At 44.5% G+C, this 19,124-nt stretch overlaps 1 protein-coding gene and 3 pseudogenes across 2 annotated transcripts in view; 1 reads left to right on the forward strand and 3 right to left on the reverse strand.

Annotated features, from left to right (window-relative positions):
• Positions 1–2,956, reverse strand: part of RPL5 (ribosomal protein L5) — a 13,798-nt gene extending 10,842 nt beyond the window's left edge. The window contains exons 1-4 of the mRNA XM_012801618.2: positions 2,862–2,956; positions 1,594–1,663; positions 1,395–1,510; positions 4–93 (exon numbers count right to left, since the gene is read on the reverse strand). Of these exons, the coding sequence (XP_012657072.1) occupies positions 4–93; positions 1,395–1,510; positions 1,594–1,663; positions 2,862–2,864 (279 nt within the window). The 5' untranslated portion in view covers positions 2,865–2,956. The remainder of the gene's footprint in view (positions 1–3; positions 94–1,394; positions 1,511–1,593; positions 1,664–2,861) is intronic.
• Positions 2,957–5,082: 2,126 nt separating this feature from the next.
• Positions 5,083–5,944, reverse strand: LOC100950057 (annotated as a pseudogene). The gene has a single exon (XR_001161024.2). The product of XR_001161024.2 is annotated as a histone H2A.Z pseudogene (transcript).
• A 556-nt stretch (positions 5,945–6,500) lies between these two features.
• On the reverse strand, positions 6,501–10,467 carry LOC111723296 (annotated as a pseudogene).
• Positions 10,468–17,648: 7,181 nt separating this feature from the next.
• Positions 17,649–18,243, forward strand: LOC100945218 (annotated as a pseudogene).
• Positions 18,244–19,124: the final 881 nt, after the last annotated feature.

Raw genomic sequence — 19,124 nt, forward strand, 5'->3', positions numbered from 1 at the left:
ATTTGTCAGGCCAACCTTCACACCGTATTTTGGTAGTTCATGTGCATAAGCTGCGCAGACTATCATATCCCCTTCTATGCGGGCATAAGCAATCTAAGGTAAGAGAAAAGCCAGGTTAGTAATCTGTTCCTTTTACTTTCTTTTTCAAATGAGAGGGAAAACAGACCCAAATACATAAATCTGCATCACTTAAAATCTTTCTTTCCTAAACTTAAACATCTCCAACTACAATTTATGACTCTATAGCAGTTGAGCAATTGTATAGTAGGTAGTTTTGGTATCTGTAAATATGTTTGACTGTAACAGCAGACAAGGCTAAAATTACCAGCGACACTGAATATTAGGATGTTCTTCTAAACACTGAAAAAACTCTAAAGAACTTAAAAGGCACTTAAAAAAAAAAAAGAGGAACATCCAACTATTTCAAGTACTTTCTAAGTTCAACAAAGTTTCGGGTACCTAATGTTTATTTATCTGAACTTGGGTATAGAGGTAGGTAATTGCTTTCACAAATTTGCCTGGAAAACAGGTATGTCTGGCTGCTGCAGAAGATCATCCAATCTCAGGTATCAGGAAAGCCTAGAATACTAGCATCCCAGAACAAACCGCCACTTCCTCAAGTCTTTTTTTGTGGGAGATACCTTTACATTTTATTAAAACCTATCTTAAACAGTAATCAGAAGTAACAATCCTAGGCGTCCTGTTTGAGTCTCAGTTAGGAGTGCTTAAATGGCATGTAAGGCTGTATAGCAAGAATCAGGACTTAGTCCACAATAAACTTTTATTTATTTTTGAGATAGCATCTTGTTTTGTCACCCCAGCTAGAGTGCAGTGGCATCACTGTAGCTAACTGAAAACTCAAACTCCTGGAGAAAAAAAGTGATCCTCCTGCCTCAGCCTTCCAAGTAGCAGTAGACACACACCATCATGCCCAGCTAATTTTTCTATCTTTTTGTAGAGAAGAGTCTCACTCTTGCTTAGGCTGGTCTCCAAGCGACCCTCCTGCCATGGCCTCCCTCAGTGCTAGGATTACAGGTGTGAGCCACAATACTAGCCCAAAACTCTTATTATGCTAATGGAATTGTGATAGGTAAGAACCTTCTACTTGTCTCTGATCTTCCCACCCTACCACCCTCTTTTAAGAGATCTCTCTTGGCCTCTTTTCCCCAAATTAGAAAACGAATGGGATTAAACTAGGTTGAGATTTCCAAGCATGGCTGATCTTCAGTGGAGTGTTTTTAATGTATCAATTTCCCAAACTCCAACTCTAAACCTACTAAAACGAACTGTCTCTAGAGGCACTAGACAACCCTTCAAACACATCATGTGCTTTGCTTCCCAGCCACTTCTCTAACACAGTAAAGGGAAATGCTTGCATCTAGAATACAACTTACCTGACAAATGATGTCTCTGTTAGTCACACGAACTATCATTCTGTATTTGGGTGTGTTGTACTTATTTTTATCCTGTATCACCAAGCGTTTCCGAGCATAGTAATCAGTTTTACCCTCTGAAAGAAAAAAATAATTTTACAAAGGCTACTCCCCTGCAAAGAAAATTCTAAGTACTGTAACCATAAAAAATTAACAGTACCTCGTCGTCTTCTAAATTTCACTTGGTACCTCTTAAAGTAGGCCTTATTCTTGACAACCTTAACAAACCCCTTAAAGAAAAAAAAGAATATTAAAACCTCAATAAATGTAAACCTACAATAATACTTTTGACATCAGCTAACCATGCGTCAAGAATAACACTTGAACTTTAAGAGACAACACCCAAATGTCACTTTTGTAGAAGCCCAAGTTTTCCAAGCCAATTGGGATCAGTAACCACTCTTTCTTCTATTTGACATCTGTCAAACTGATAGCTTTACAGAACACAATAAAAACGAATCATTAGAAAAACAAGGAAAGAAAAAAGACAAAAGCAGACCCTGATTCATGGGATTTAACAAGCATAAAATTACTGCCACGTTGCTTGCTCAAGTTTTTAAATGCTTACTCTCAATTTCTGTACTTGTTTCCTCCAAGACCAATGCAAATCTTTGAGCAGTCAAGTGGTACCAAACGTCAGACTGTTCCTAATACCCTATATCCCACTTCGAAAACCTAACCTCTGATATCTACGTATTTCTCACTTCCCACGTACGTTTTTCAAAACCCTGGATTAGCTGCCACAATATTTAATCGAGGAAGAGCACATTCAGCAATTATCTCCCCCCCTCAACTCAAGTAACACACCACCCCTCCTTTGGGGCCCCTGACAATCGTCGCAAACTTGTGCTAGGGACTAACTGGAGAAAGCAGGAGGCGCATATTCCAAATTCAAGAGTTTCCTTCCGGGAGCCAGGGACGCTTCGGCCTCCAATCTCCGCTGACAGTTTGGGCTTAAAAGCCACGTCTTTGGCCCACAAGCACAAGCTCCCTGAAAGACTTGCCCGCTCCAAGATTCCCCGGAAAGCCCACGAAGAGGTCGGGATGGAGCCGAGGCCAAAGACCCGCAGCCCGCCTGCACTCTGCCAACCTCCAACTAGTCAGCTCGACTACATGCAACCTCCCGGCCCGGCCGCCTGCCAGTGCCCACTCAGACGAGACGGCACGATCTACGGAGGTGTTTACTGAACTCACCCGAGTTCAATCCACCACCCAAGCTCACGCTATCGTGAGCCACCCCCTCCCCCAAGCTCGCACACCGGCGGCAGCCATTAAGGCCACGCTGGGAGCGGAGCCCGACCAAGGCAGAATCGACAATCTAAAGCCATCCGATCCGTGCGCCGCGCGAGATGGGCCCTAGGCTGGAGTTCAGCGCAGGAAAAAGAACCCCCGTGCGCCCGAACCCTCAAGATCGAAGTGCCCACTCACCATCCTGCAGAATAGAGACCCGCGTCCGCGGCCCCACACAAATTTGCAGGCCCAGCAGCGCTAGGGGGGGGAGAAAAGACCGTAGCCCGCGCGCAGGCGCAGTATGTAGCACCGCCGATTACGCCAGCGACGTGTGGAAGAGAGAGGACGCCCATCACTAGGCGTGCGGCGTGCTGCCCCCCCCTGGCAGGAGGGTGAACGCCGGACTTCGCCTGGTAGCCGCGAACCCTCAATGCCCCCGGATCCTACGGCTCCGGGCTCAGAACCCGACGAAGACGGGTAGTGAGCGCGAGCTGGGAGAATTAATGGAGGCTTTCAACCTTTTTGTCAGAACAAACATATGTTAGTTTTGTAAGCCAGAAACAACATTTAAAGTTAAGATGAATTTGCTCTGGCGCCCTCTTGCCCTCTCCCGGACCTACCCATCTCCGCTTAGGGAGTAGAGGTACCCAGGAAGCCTTCCTTGCCTAGGTGGGGGTCACCCCTCTGCCTTACCACAGCGCCTTCGCACCTGCCTCAGCCCGCTGTGGACGGCAAACTCCGAGGGAGGCCCTGACCTTTGGTAGATGTGCGGTATTTGGTTCGTGGGCAAAGCACTGCTCGGTTCCTGTCTCTCTTTACCTGCATCACATCCCTGATCCCTAACTGCACCTCCTGTTCCTTTTCTTTTGCTCGAGCTTATGCTCCAGCTTAAGTTTTTCCTTTTGTTTTGTTTTTCTTCTTCTTTTGTGAGACAGGGTCTCTCTCACTCTGTTGCCCTCACCATAGTGCAGTGGCATCGTCATACCTCACTGCAAATTCAAGCAATTCTCCTGTCTCAGCCTCCCTAGTGGCTGGAATTACAGTCGCAGCCGTTATGCCCAGCCGATTTTTCTATTTTTTGGTAGAGATAGGGTTTTGCCGTGTTTCCCAGGCTGATTTTTTTTTTTTTTTTTTCTGTGAGACAGAATCTCACTCTGTTGCTCAGGCTATCATGCATGGCGCATAAGCTTAGCTCACAGCAACCTCAAATTCCTGGGCTCAAGCGATCACCTGCCTCAACCTCAGGAGTAGCTGGGACTACAGGCGCCCGCCGCTACGCCCGGCTAATTTTTCTAATTTTTAGTAGAAAGGGAGGGGTCTCATTTTTGCTCAGGTTGGTCTCGAAATTCTGAGCTCAAGCGATCCTCCTCCTGCCTCAACCTCCCAGAATGCTAGGAGTACAAGGCATGAGCCACCGTACCCTACCTCCCAGGCTGATTCTGAGCTCCAGGGCTCAAGCGATCCTCCCATCTGAGCCTTCCAAAGCGCAAGGAATACAGGTGAGACCCAGGACATCAACTTTTTCCTTTCTTTGAAAAACTACAGTCCTGCCTTGCTTAATGACTCAGATACAGTCTAAGAAATTCTCCTTAGGTGGCTTCAGCTATGTGTGAACATTATAGAGTATACCCAAGCGCAGATGATGTAGCCCACTACACACCTAGGCTATATAGTATAGCCCCTTGCTCCTAGTCTATACAGCATGTTACTGGACTGAATGCCTAGGCAAATGTAACACAATGGTAAGTATTTGTGTATCTGAACATAGAAAAGGTACACTACTTTGTCCAAGAATGGAATGTACTGGCTCCACCAAGAAAAGAGGACACAATTAAACGCTAAAGCAGTATAAACTATTCCCATCTGAATCCTAACTCTGTGCTCTCATCCTTCAGTGACTGAAGTCTGCCCATAGAAGGTGGGTGTATATGGCTTTAAACTAGCAGGTATCAGCTGCTCACTGTCAGAGATGGGAGAAGGGGCTGCCACCTAGGATGACAAGGTGGAGAGTATCAAAAAACTGCCACTGGAAGAAATCAGAATTATGTTGCCAATTACCTCTGTTCTCAACTTGAAATTCCTTACATAATAGGAGAAATGGACGTAGTCTACTCCAGTCAATGTTAACAAAGCTCTAGAGGAGAAATGTTAAAACACTCTTCACAGGCAAGTGTTGATCCGGCTTCCCTGAGCAGCTTTGGAAAGTGTTAAGAAAGAAAGAAAATTATACAAATATAATTTGTATTTATAAAAAAGAACTTTAAAACCTTTATTTTGGCGGCTCATCAAGTTAGCCTACCAAAGGTGCCACATGTCTTAGTCAGGCCCTGCTTACGTTGGAGATAGAAGCATCAGGAAGGAAAGTCTACCCAGAAACAAGCCCACCCCTGACTTCTGTATGTTTCTTTTTTTGGGGGGGGGGGATATGACCTTTATTGAGCTTATCCACCAGAGTGGAAATAATGTCTGTACAAAACCAAATGTTTGTTACTATAACTTCTGCATCACAATTAAAATCCAAACAGTTTTTTAAAAACAGTCAACTCAATCAAAACCCACTACTTCAGAATCAATAGCTTCTTTGAAGCCACAGTAACACTCAAATATGGTTAAGACTTGAATGCAGAAATTTGGTTGGTTGGAAAGCTAATTAAACTTCCAACTTGCTCAAATAGAATTACAAAAAGGCAAAATTGTGTTTTTCACAGAGATACAGTCCACTGGAATCACCAACACTGGACAGCTGTTGGAGTATTTAGAGTCCGGAGATAATAAGGAATCCAGGCATCCTTTAGACAGTCTTCTGTTGTCCTTTCTTCCCAATCAGAGATTTGTGGATGTGTGGAATAACACCACCGCCAGCAATTGTAGCCTTGATGAGAGAGTCCAATTCCTCATCTCCACGAATAACAAGTTGCAAGTGACGAGGGGTAATACGTTTTACCTTTAAATCTTTTGATGCATTTCCTGCCAATTCAAGTACCTCTGCGGTGAGGTACTCCAGGATGGCTGCACTGTAGACAGCGGCAGTTGCGCCCACACGTCCATAGCTGGTCGTCCTAGATTTCAGATGTAGATGAATACGGCACACCCGGAACTGCAAGCCGGCTCTCTGCGAGCGGGAAACCGCTTTTGTCTTGGCCTTTCCGGAGTCCTTCCCAGCCTTACCGCCAGCCATTTCGAATTCAGCTGAAGCTCAAACAAGCAAGGCAGAGAAAGGGCTAATCAGAGACACAGTGAGATCCCACCACCTACTCCTTCGTCGCACCGAGATTCAAACTGCCCTGACTTCTGTATGTTTCAAGGCAAGAATTCATAGGAAGGCCCAAATGCCACTCATTTGAATATTTAGAAGTTATGAAGCACATAACATGTTGTTACATTAAAGACATTTTAATCTTCCTTATCCTCCTCCTTTTTACCTTATAAATCTATCACATTCCCTTGGGGATTAGCAGCTAGTATGGCTGGTTCAGCCAGTGCTGGTGACACCAGCGGCCAAGGGGTATTTATCCAGTGTCCCAGCTGACATCATCTTATTCAAGTAATAAAAGTTAAAAATCACCAGTAGTGAGACAAAATCAACGTTGTATGCGTCCAGGTATGATCTACTGAGAACAACACAGAAGTACTTGAAGCCAAATTTACATAATCTCATATAGCTAAATAAGTACTAGCCCAATCTAATCATGATGAAACTACAAACAAGCCCAGATTTAGAAAATTTTACAAAGCGACTGGTCTCTACTCTTCAAAAATGATGACATCATGGAAAGGAAAAACTACACAACTATTCTAGTTTAAAGAGACCAAAGTGACATGACAATTGTATGCAGTTTATGATTCTGTGTTGCATCCTGGACAGGAAAGAGAAGGGGAAATCAGAAGGCTTTTTGTTCTAGTCACAGGCCATTGTTAGCCAGGTCTGGTGGCTCACACTTGTAATCCCAGCACTTTGGGAGGCCAAGGCAGGAAGAGAGTCCTTGAGGATAAGAGTTTGAGACTAGTCTGGGCAACATGGTGACAACTTCATCTGTACAAAAGTAAAAAATTAGCCTCACGAGTAGTCCCAGCTATCCAGGAGGATTACTTGAGCCCAAGAATTCAAGATTCCAGTGAACTATGATTACACCACTGCCCTGTAGCCTGGGAGAAAGAGTGAGACCCCCATCTCTGGAAATAAAAAAAAAGGAAAAAATTTTAGAAAAAAGACGTTGTTGAAATAATCAGTGAAATTGGAGTAGATTAGATGGTATTACGGATTAGTGTTAAGTTCTGATTTTGATAGGTAGACTGAAAATTCTTCAAAATTCTTATTTTATAAAAAATAACAGAAAATACTATTTTAGGCATTTTTTCTGTGACTTTCAATAAATACCTCAGGAACAATAATTACATGTGGGTATAAAGAGAGACATTATTAAAATTTCAAGGCTCGGCGCCTATAGCTCAACTGGCTAAGGCGCCAGCCACGTACACCTAAGGTGGCGGTTTCGAATCCCCAGCCTGGACCCGCCAAACAACAATGACGGCTGCAACCAAAAAATAGCCGGGCGTTGTGGCGGGCGCCTGTGGTCCCAGCTACTTGGGAGGCGGAGGCAAGAGACTCGCTTGAGCCCAGGAGTTGGAGGTTGCTGTGAGCTGTAATGCCATGGCACTCTACCCAGGGGGACAGCTTGAGGCTCTGTCTCAAAAAAAAAAAAAAAATTTCAACAATGGGGAATTGGGATTCATGGCCTCCAGAACTATGAGAAATAAATTTCTATTTCTTATAACCCCCTGAATTAGTAATGTTTTTTTGAGACAGAGTCTCATTATGTCACCCTCAGTAGACTGCTGTGGCATCACAGCTTACAGCAACCTCAAACTCTTGGGTTTAAGTGATTCTCTTGCCTCAGTCTCCCAAGTAACTGGGACTATAGGCGCCTGCCACAACACCCACCTATTTTTTGTTGCAGTTGTCATTGTTTTAGCTGGCCCTGGCTGGTTTCGAACCCTCCAGCCTCAGTGTTTATGGCTGGCATCGTAACCACTGTGCTATGGGCATCAAGCCAAAAAAAAAATCTTAATACAAAATTTCAGTAAGATGGAAGGAATAAGTTCAAAAGACCTATTGTACATGGTGACTATAATTAATAACAATGTATTATATTCTTGAAATTGCTAAGAGTAGAACTTAAGTGTTCTCACCGCCAAATAACAAGGATGTAAGGTAATGCATATCAGCTCGATTTAGCTATTCCACAATATAGCCATACCACAGAACAGTATGTTGTACATGATAAATATATACAATATTTGTTCATTCAAAAAAGATTTTTTTCTTTTTGAGACAAGATTTTTTTAAGTGATGATCTCAGCCTGGTCTCAAACCTGTGAAATCAGGCAATCTGCCCACCTTAGTCCCCCAGAGTTCTGGGATTACAGTCATGAGCCACTTTATGCAGCCATCCAAAAAGAAATCTTTAAAAAAAGCATCTTAAGTTATTTATAAATGTTTTCCCTTGTGATTGGCTTTTGCTTTACATAGACTTATATACTGATGGATAGTAAATGGGGAGAACTACTTTACAGCTGGATCCTCTTTATAGATATTAATCCACTGGAATTTTTTTTTTTTTTTTGAGACAGAGTCTCAAGCTGTCACCCTCAGTTCAGTGCTGTGGCATCATAGCTCACAGCAACCTCAAACACTTGGGCTTAAGTGATTCTCTTGCCTCAGCCTTCCAAGTAGCTGGGACTACAGGCACCTGCCACAACGCCTACCAGGCCGGGTTCAAACCCACCAACTTTGGTGTATGTGGCTGGCGCTGTAACCACTGTGCCACCGGTGCCGAGCCAAACCTATACCTTTTTTTTTCTTTTTTTTTTAAAGACAAGGTCTTGCAGGTTGGGCCTGGTGGCTCACTTCTGTAATCACAGCACTCTGGGAGGCCAAGGCAGGTAAATTGCTTGAACTCAGGAATTCCAGACTGGCCTGAGTGAGAGCAAGACTCTGCCTTTAAAAAAATAGCCTAACCTTGTGGTGGGCACTTGTAGTCTCAGCTACTCAGGAGACTGAGGCAAGAGGATCCCTTGAGCCCAAGAGTTTGAGGTTGCTGTGAGCTATGACACCACAGCATTCTACTGAGGACAAGAAAGTGAGAGTGAAGGGTACAAGTGAATCTTTCTAAAAGTAGAATATAAACGTCTTAACACAATAACTAAGAAAATGACATGAAGGCTATGTTAACCAGTTTGTTGAAAATATTTCAAATTGTATATGAAAACACCACACTGTACCCCATGATTGCATTAATGTACACAGCTATGATTTAATAATTAAAAAATAATAATAATTTTAAAAAAGAAAGTGAGAGTGAGACTCTGTTTCAAAAAATAAATGAATAAATAAAAATTTAAAAAATAAAAAAATAAGGCAAGGTCTTGCTCTGTCAGTTAGGCTGCTGGAGTGTAGTGGTGGGATTCATAGCTCACCACAGCCTCAAACTCTTGGGCTCAAGCAATCCTCCTACCTCAGCTTCTTGAGTAGCTGGAAATACAGGCACATGCCACTACACCGTGCTAATTTTTCTTTTCATTTTTTTAAGACAGAGTCTCACTCAGTCACCCGGATAAAGTGCTGAGTCTCACTGGGTCACTGGGTAGAGTGCTGTGTCATCATCATAGCTACAACAACCTCAAACTCTTGGGCTTGAGCAATCTTCTTGCCTCAGCTTCCCAAGTAGCTTGGACTACAGCCACAGTGCCCAGCTAGTTTTTCTATTTTTAGTAGAGGCGGGTCTCATTCTTGCTCAGGCTAGTCTCAAACTTGGGAGTTCAAGCAATCTACCACTTTGGCCTCCCAGTGCTAGGATTATAGGTGTGAGCCTTCTATTCCAGACCCAGTATAAATAACTCTTAGGATCGGGCACAGTGGCTCACATCTATAATCCCAGCTCTTGGGAGGCCAAGGTGGGTGGACTGCCTGAGCTCATGGGTTCAAGACCAGCCTGAGCCAGAGAGAGACCCCATCTCTAAAAAATAGCTGGGTATTGTGGCAGGTGCCTATAATCCCAGCTACCTGGAAGGTTGAGACAAGAGGATCGTTTGAACCTAAGAGTCTGAGGTTACTGTAAGCTAAGAGGCCATCACATTCTCCTGAGGGTGACCAAGTGAGACTCTGTCTCAAAAAAACAAAATAAATAAAATAAATAACTCTGAACAAGTGAAGAATCTATGAACTGACCAGGAGGGATAAATTCGAATATTTCTTGAGGTCCATGGGAAGAAATTAAAATTTGAGATATAGACTCGGTGCCTATAGCTCAACTGGCTAAGGTGCCAGCCACATACACCAAAGGTGGTGAGTTCGAATCCAGCCCAGACCTGCCAAACAACAATGACGGCTGCAACCAAAAAAAAATAGCCGGGCGTTGTGGCAGGCGCCTGTGGTCCCAGCTACTTGGGAGGCGGAGGCAGGAGACTCGCTTGAGCCCAGGAGTTGGAGGTTGCTGTGAGCTGTAATGCCACGGCACACTACCCAGGGGGACAGCTTGAGGCTCTGTCTCAAAAAAAAAAAAATTGAGATATAATAGCCTGGAATCCTGCAGAAGCACATCTGGAAGATTGACTACATTTGGATGACAAATTCTTGTAATAGAGAAATGTCCTGCATTGCAGTGTTAGGAAGCCCTTCCTCTTTACTTCCTACTCTGATTTTCTTCATGGCTACCACTTGACCTGTAGTTTTGAGTCTATCCTTACACACAATTCCATAGGTACCTTCTCCAATTTTCTCTATTTTGGTATAATCTTCCACAGTTAATCAAGGGGTTTGTGGCTCAGCACCTGTGACTCAAGCGGCTAAGGCACCAGCTATACACTCCCGAGCTGGCGGGTTCGAATCCAGCCCGACCTGCCAAACAACAATGATGGCTGCAACCAATAAATAGCTGGGTGTTGTGGCGGGCACCTGTAGTCCCAGCTACTTGGGAGGCAGAGGCAGGAGAATCGCTTGATGAGCCCAGCAGTTGGAGGTTGTTGTGACCTGTGATGCCACAGCACTCTACCCAGGGGGACAGTTTGAGGCTCTGTCTCCAAAAAAAATGGGTTTGGAGGATCCCAACTTGTTATCCTGCTGTGGCCCCAGTAGCGGCTACCACATCAGCATCACTCTTCTCTCAACTTCAGGGGCTGGCTTTGAAGCTAAGCACTCTTTGTTATTTTTTTATTCAAGATTGTTTTGCATTCCGTTTGTCAGAGAGAAAAGATTTGATAAGTTAATTTGTTTTTTGCCTCTTATGTAAAAAGATTCCATTCCGTCTGCACTCCAAAGCAGTGTCCATTTCAAATGTCAACAGTAGAGCAACCCCCCAATCTTCATTACATTCGGATACAGTTGCCTTTTGTTTTGAGGACCCAGCACAAGAAATGAGAGGTAGCATTTCTCTGCGGCCTGGAAGGTATTGATTACCAGGGCACATGCTTAGAGTTTCTGGTCAGAGCTGAGTGCCAAGTCCTAAGTGACCAAAGGCAACCCTGTGTTGTTTTTGTTTCCGTTTTGTAGCCACGCATTCTTTAATAAATTTACTTTTCTGTGTGTTTATGATATCTAGGGTTTTATAAAGGGCAGAGCCAGAGCAAGGTTCCCTCTTGCCTGGGTTAGAGGGAGGTATTTTGTGGAAACGTCACCTCCACCAAAGATCACAAGACCTTAAATGCCTGAGCCCCTCCCTGCTGGCTGCCTGTGCTGGGCTTTCACTGGCTTCTCCGGATCTGTTGTTAAACGTGGTGACTCAGACTTGATTGGGAGGTAGTGCGTGGGAAAAAGGAAAGGGGCTCCTGGATTTCTACATATTAAAAATAACAAATATCTTTTGAGGACTTTTTACGTGCCAGGGTCTATGCAAAGCATTTATTACATTATCTCATTTATTCCTTAAACCTAGGCTGGTTGGTAGTATTATTATCCCAGTTTTCCAGATGAAGAAATGGATGCCACAGCCTATCACAGTAGAACACAGGTGGCAACGCCAGTATAATTTTTCAGATCTGAGCCTGCCTCAAAACTGGTACTCGGAAGAATTCATAAGTATTTAGGTTTGACTTTGGGACCTATTCCATGACATATTTTTGTTTGACTAAAATGTGAGCATTCTTTGGCTTGACTAACTACAATTAGCTTTGTTTAAAAATGAAAGTGAAACGATTTTGCATTCCCTTTGTCAAAGAGAATGTTTGTCAACTTCTAGGTCCTCAGGCTGAACCTGAAGCATTACAAACCTCCAGAAAATGAAGACTTACAAAACTGATCAGTAGGAACTAAGGTACATAGTCTTGTTCACCAGATAACACCCATCTTACTAGAAATAGGAGGCAAGCCCTAGCCCCCTAAAGCAGGCAGTCTCAGGACAAATCTGGGTAGTTAAACACCACCGTGTCAGATAGTTAATGTATAAAAGTCAAAATATTAGGCGGCACCTGTGGATCAAAGGGGTAGGGCACCGGTCCCATATGCCGGCGGTGGCAGGTTCAAACCCAGCCCTGGCCAAAAACTGGAAAAAAAAAAAAGATAAAAGTCAAAATATTTAAAAGATTCTATAGGCTCGGCGCCCCGTAGCACAGTGGTTACAGCACCAGCCATATACACAGAGGGTGGTGGGTTCAAACCCAGCCCAGCCCAACTAAACAGCAATGACAACTGCAACAAAAAATATCTGAGCATTGTGGTGGGCACCTGTAGTCCCAGCTACTTGGGAGGCTGAAGCAAGAGAATCACTTAAGCCCAAGAGTTTGAGGTTGCTATGAGCTGTAACGACACAGCACTCTACTGAAGGCTGTGACTTTGTCTCAAAAAAAAAAAAAAAAATTAAATAAACAAACAAATAAAAAGATTCTGTAACATTTATGGTTTCATACAGGTTAGGATTATAGCAAGTCAGTAAGGAAAAGTTGGAAAACTCTGAGGACTGCTAAATGTTAGAGGTCAATGATGCTTTAAGGGCCGTTGCCATCATTAACGGCAATCCTGCTTGCCTAAAAAAGTCTCTTATTGCCACTAAATTGAGGAGGCTATGGGATAAACAGAAAGAAGGAACAGGCTGGGAGTGTGTTATATGCTAGGAATCCTACCTGAGATTTCAAATTATAAATGTACTTTTTTCTGGAATTATCAAAAGTCTTATTTTGTCGATTCTTGAAGGCTTAAAATACATGACTAATCACAAACTTCATAAATCCTTTTGAGAATCCACTAATCAAATTATACTATTAAGGCTCGGCATAATAGTATAATTTAATCCTAGCTGGGAGCCTGTAGTCCCAGCTACTTGAGAGGCTAAGGCGGGAAGATCGCTTGAGCTCAAAAGTTTGAGATCAGCTTGAGCAAAAGCAAGGCCCCTGTCTCTACTAAAAATAGAAAAATTATCTGGGCATTGTTTCAGGTACCTGAGCTTCCAGATACTTGGGAGGCTGAGGCAGGGATATTGCTTGAACCCAAAAGTCTGAGGTTGCTGTGACTTAGGCCGATGCCACATTCTAGCCTGGACAACAGAGGAAGACTCTGTCTCGAAAAAAATAAAAAACAAGTAAATAAAAAAAAATACAAGTAAATAAATTACAACAAGGTTTCCCTTTTTAGCATATAGAGAGCACCTAAGAAATGTACCTGAAAGCTTACCAAGTTCTTTGGGAGAAATAACATAAATTATAGCTTTTCCCCTTAGCACATGACAATAAAGCTAATTCTTCAAGGAAATATGCAAACGTAAAGGTGTGATTACATTCATTTCAGACAATTTCAAAGTGATGCTCATAATGCTCTTAGTCATTACCAAATTTGCGCGTGGGGTCAGCATTGTAGAGAGTCTGGGCTGAAAGGAGTCACCTGGAAGGCACTTGCTACTGACATATTAATCATAGCCATCAAGTGAGTGAATGCACAGAATGACTCCAGGAGCTCTGAGAAAGGAGACATGACAAGTACATAAAATATATTTGATATAGAGCAAATAATATCAAAACCGCTAGCGTCACACTTGATAAACTCTCTTTTTCTAGAGTTCCATATCCACATCCTGGTGGCTGCACTTAAAAAATATACATACATACACAAACACACACAAACATCTCAGGTGCCTGAGGTCCCAGCTACTTGGGCATGGTGGCCCCCAGCATTTTGGGAGGCCAAAGTGGGAGAATCCCTTGAGCCCAGGGATTTGAGACCAACTTGAGCAACACAGTAAGATGCAGTCTCTACAAAAAATAAAATGAATCAGGCAGGTGGCGCCTGTGGCTCAGTGGATAGGGCACTGGCCCCACATACTGAGGGTGGCAGGTTCAAATCCAGCCCCAACCAAACTGTAACAAAAAAAAACAGCCCAGTGTTCTGGTGGGTGCCTGTAGTCCTGGCTACTCGGGAGGCTGAGGCAAGAGAATCGCCTAAGCCCAAGAGTTGGAGGTTGCTGTGAGCTATGACACCACAGCACTCTACCTACTCTACTGAGGGTGATAAAGTGAGACTCTGTCTCTATAAAAAAAAAAAAAAAGAAGAAGAATCAGTCAGGTATGGTGGCAGGGGCCTATCATCCCAACTACTTTGGGAGCTGAGGCAAGAATATACCTTGAGCCCAGGAATCTGAGGTTGCAGTGAGCTATGATGACACCACTGCACTCTAGCCTAGACAACAGAGTGAGACCCTGTCTCAAAAAATGAAAATTGGCGGTGCCTGTGGCTCAAGGAGTAAGGTGCTGGCCCCATATGCCAGAGGTGGTGGGTTCAAACCCAGCTCTGGCCAAAAAAAAAAAAGAAAATTAAGGCCAGGTGCAGTGGATCACGCCTGTAATCCCAGGACTCTGGGAGGCCAACGTAGGTGGATTGCCTGAGCTCATCAATTTTGAGGCCAGTCTGATCAAGAGCAAGACCCCGTCTCTAAAAATAGCCAGGCATGTGGCAGGCGCCTATAGGCCCAGTTATTTGGGAGGCTGAGACAAGAGAATTGAGCCTAAGAGTTTAAGTTTACTGTGAGCTGTGATACCACAGTACGCTACCAAGGGCAACAAAATGAGACTCTGTCTCCAAAAGAATCAAATCAAATAAAATAAAAACTTAAAAAATTAAAAATATTTATAATATCTGACCATTTATATTCCCATTGCTGCTGCCCTGGTCCGAGCTACCAACACCCTTGCCTCTGTCATCACATTACTATGACAGTCCTCTCTGCTTCAGACCTTGCCCTCCTGTAGCCTATTCTCCACACAGCACCTTTTAAGAATATAAGTCACAGTATGTCACTATTGTGCTCAAAACCCTCCAATTACCAAGTCCTTACCCACATGGCCTCCACCATGTTTCTCTGACGGAATTTCTTCTCATTCCGTTCCTTCCTTATTCTGCTCCCACATACTGGCTTCCAAGCACACTCCGATCTCAGAGTTTTTGGACTAGCTGTTCCCTCTGCTTTGACTTTGCTCATCTGCCAGATACTCCTTGGTGTGCTGCCTTATTTCATCAGGTCTCTGTTCAGTTGTCTTTTTTTCAGAAAGGCCTTTCCTAACCATTACATCTAAAATAAAAATGTAATCCCAGTTACTCAGGAGACTGAGGTGGGAAGATCACTTGAGCCCAGGAGTTCGATGTCAGCTGGGACAACATAGCAAAACTCTTAACTTTTTTTTTTTTTTTAGAGACAGCATCTCACTTTATTGCCCTGGGTAGAGTGCTGTGGCCTCACAGCTCACAGCAATCTCCAACTCCTGGGCTTAGGTGATTCTCTTGCCTCAGCCTCCCGAGTAGCTGGGACTACAGGCGCCCCCCACAATACCCGGCTATATTTTGTTGCAGTTTGGCTGGGGCCGGGTTTGAACCCACTACCCTCGGTATATGGGGCTGGGGCCCTACTCACTGAGCCACAGGTGCTCTCCCCCCTTTTTTTTTTTTTTTGGAGACAGAGTCTAACTCTGTCACCCTGGGTAGAGTGCCTTGGCATCACCTCACAGCAATGTCAAACTCCTGGGCGCAAGTGATCCACTTGCCTCAGCCTCCTAAGTAGTTGGGACTACAGGCACCCACCACAATGGCCAGCTATTTTTTAGAGACGGTGTCTCAGTCTTGCCTAGGCTGGTTTTGAACTCCTCAGCTCAGGCAATCCACCCACTTCAGCCTCTCAGAGTGCTAGTGTTACAGGCTTGAGCCACAGCTCCCAGCCGCAAGACCCCTATTTGAACTTTTTTTTTTTTGCAGTTTTTGGCTGGGGTTGGGCTTGAAACTGCCACCCCCCATATATGGGGTCAGCACCCTACTCTTTGAGTCATGGGCACCCCCCCAAGATCCCCCCCCACTTTTTTGCAGTTTTTGGCCAGTTTTGAACCCACCACCTCTGGCATATGGGGCCAGCACCCTACTCGTTTGGGCCACAAGAGCTGCCCAATCAAGACCCCTATTTTAAAAAGCAATAAAATAAAATAGCCCATCACTCTCTATTTATTATATTTTGCTTCTTTTGGGGGGAGGACTGGATTTGAACCCACCACCTCCAGCATATGGGGCCAGCGCCCTACCCTTTTAAGCCACAGGTGCTGCCCTATATTTTGCTTTTTATCCATACTATTTTTTTTTAATTTTTTTTTTTTTTTTTTTTTTTTGAGAAAGAGCCTCAAACTGTCCCCCTGGGTAGAGTGCCTGCCATCACAGCTCACAGCAACCTCCGACTCCTGGGCTCAAGCAAGTCTCCTGCCTCCGCCTCCCGCCTCCCAAGTAGCTAGGACCACAGATGCCCACCACAACACCCGGCTATTTTTTGGTTGCAGCCATCATTGTTGTTTGGCGGGCCCTGGCTGGATTTGAACCCGCCACCTTAGGTGTATGTGGCTGGCGCCTTAGCCACTTGAGCCACAGGCATCAAACCTATTCATACTATTTATTACCACCTAGCAATTATACATTTGTTTGTTAATTTGTTTATTTTGTGTCTATTTTTTCTTTTTTTTTTTTTGAGACAGAGCCTCAATCTGTCCCCCTGTGTAGAGTGCCATGGCTTCACTGCTCACAGCAACCTCCAACTCCTGGGCTCAAGCAAGTCTTCTGTCTCAGCCTCCCAAGTAGCTGGGACCAGAGGCGCCCGCCACAACGCCCGGCTATTTTTTTTGGTTGCAGCCATCATTGTTGATTGGCGAGCCCAGGCTGGATTCGAACCCGCCACCATAGGTGTATGTGACTGGCGCCTTAGCCGCTTGAGCCACAGGCGCCGAGCCAGTGTCTATCTTTTCTACCACAAACTCACCCAGAAGGGGGACATTATCTGTTGCAATCACTACTGTATTCCCAGCATACACACCACCGTTTGATACGAAATAAATTTATGAGTAAATGAAAGGAGCATGCTCTTATAACACTAATCTCTGATCATTTATTTTAGTTGTTCCATTTATTAATTTGTATATAACACTCTACTACAAAATATAGAAGCTTAAAATAATATTTATTTTGCTCATGAATTTACAACTTGGGGAAGACTCAGTTTGGAAGACTTATTTCTGCTCTATTTAGCATCAGCTGAAGCAGCCCACTGGGGGCCTAGAACTCCCACATTCAAGATGGTTCATACTCATGATTGGCAAGTTGGAGTTTGCTGTTGGTTAGGAGCTTGAAGTCTTTTTCTTTTATTTTTATTTTTTATTTTTTTGCAGTTTTTGGCCGGGGCTGGGTTTGAACCCGCCACCTCCAGTATATGGGGCCAGGGCCTTATTCCTTTGAGCCACAGGTGCCGCCCGAGCTTGATTCCTTTTTACATGGGCCTCTTCAGTACTTCTTGGGCTTCTTCACAGAATGGGGTGGCCTAGGGTCTAAGACTGAGTGCTCCAAGAGAACAACGTAGAAGTACAGTGTATAGAGTGACTTTCATAGTACTCTCTGGGTCAAGGTAGTCAGAAACACCCACCAAAGAAGGCGGTGACATGAATTCATCTCCTAGAATGGTTCCAGGAGAGCACGTACAATGGGAAATGTGGCCATCATTGAGGAATAGAACGCTGGCCCGGGACCCGGGGTTCCTGGCCGGAAGTGAGGTACTTCACTCCTCCCACCAGTTCGATATCTCGCGATACTTCGCAAAGGCCTTCCTCTTTCGTCACGGCCGCCGAAGTGCCTTCCAGACTGAGGAAGACCAGGAGGCTTCGGGGCCACGTGAGCCATGGCCACGGCCGTATCAGCAAGCACAGGAAGTACCCAGGAGACCGAGGTAATGCTGGTGACATGCATCATCACAGGATCAACTTCGACAAATATCACCCAGGTTACTTTAGGAAAGTTGGTATGAGACATTACCACTGAAAGAGGAACCAGAGTTATTGCCCAACTGTCAACCTTGATAAATTGTGGGCATTGGTCAGTGAACAGACGTGGGTAAATGCTGCCAGAAACAAGACAGGAGTTGCTCCCATCATTGCTGTAGTACGATCGGGCTACTACAAAGTTCTGGGGAAGGGAAACTCCCAAAGCAGCCCGTCATTGTGAAGGCCAAATTCTTCAGCAGAAGAGCTGAAGAGAAGATTAAGGGTGTTGGAGGGGCTTGTGTCCTGGTGGCTTGAAGCCACATGGAGGGGACGTTCTTTAAATGCCGTTTCCTTGTGGTCTGAAAAAAAAAAGAAAGAAAGAAAAATACAATGCTGTGCTGAGTAAATCAATCATTAAGAAACTAAAATAGCTGGCACGTAATCCCAGCACTGTGGGAGGCCGAGGAGGGAGAACTGCTTGAGTTCAGGAGTTGGAGACTTCCCTGAGTGAGAGTGAGACGCCGACTTCTAAAAAAATGGAAAAACCCAACCGGGTGCCGCTGGGAGCACCTGTAATCCCAGGGGCTTCCAGAGGCTGAGGCAGCGGGATTCGCACAGCGTGAGTCTGAGGTTGCTGTGAGCTGTGATGCCACTGCACTCTGCTCAGGGCATAGGGTAGGACTCTGTCTCAACAACAGCAACAACAACAAAAAGAAACTGTAAAATAATTGTAACAACAAATATATTCATATGTATAACACTGCATTACATAATAACTTGGGCTCATATTAAAAAGTCATATTTAAGAGTTGGGTTTTTTTGAGACAGAGCCTCACTATGTCACCCTGGATAGAGTGCTGTTGCGTCACAGCTCACAGCAACCTCAAATTCTTGAGCTTAAACGATTCTCTTGCCTCAGCTTCCCAAGTAGCTGGGACTATAGGTGCCTGCTACAATTCCTGGCTATTTTTTTGTTGTGGTTGTCATTGTTGTTTTTAGCAGGTCTGGGCCACCTTTGAACCCTCCTGCATTGGTATATGTGGCCAGGTCCCCACACACTGAGCCACAAGTGCCGCCCATATTTAAGAGTTTTCACCAACCTAATACTATTGTTAAAAAAAATAAAAATTGGCTCGGCTCCTTTAGCTCAACCGGCTAAGGCGCCAGCCATGTACACCTAAGGTGGCGGGTTCGAATCCCCAGCCC

This window comes from Otolemur garnettii, unplaced genomic scaffold, assembly GCF_000181295.1.
Source record: "Otolemur garnettii isolate 467f Iridium unplaced genomic scaffold, OtoGar3 scaffold00010, whole genome shotgun sequence".
In the NCBI taxonomy this organism is placed as follows: domain Eukaryota; kingdom Metazoa; phylum Chordata; class Mammalia; order Primates; family Galagidae; genus Otolemur; species Otolemur garnettii.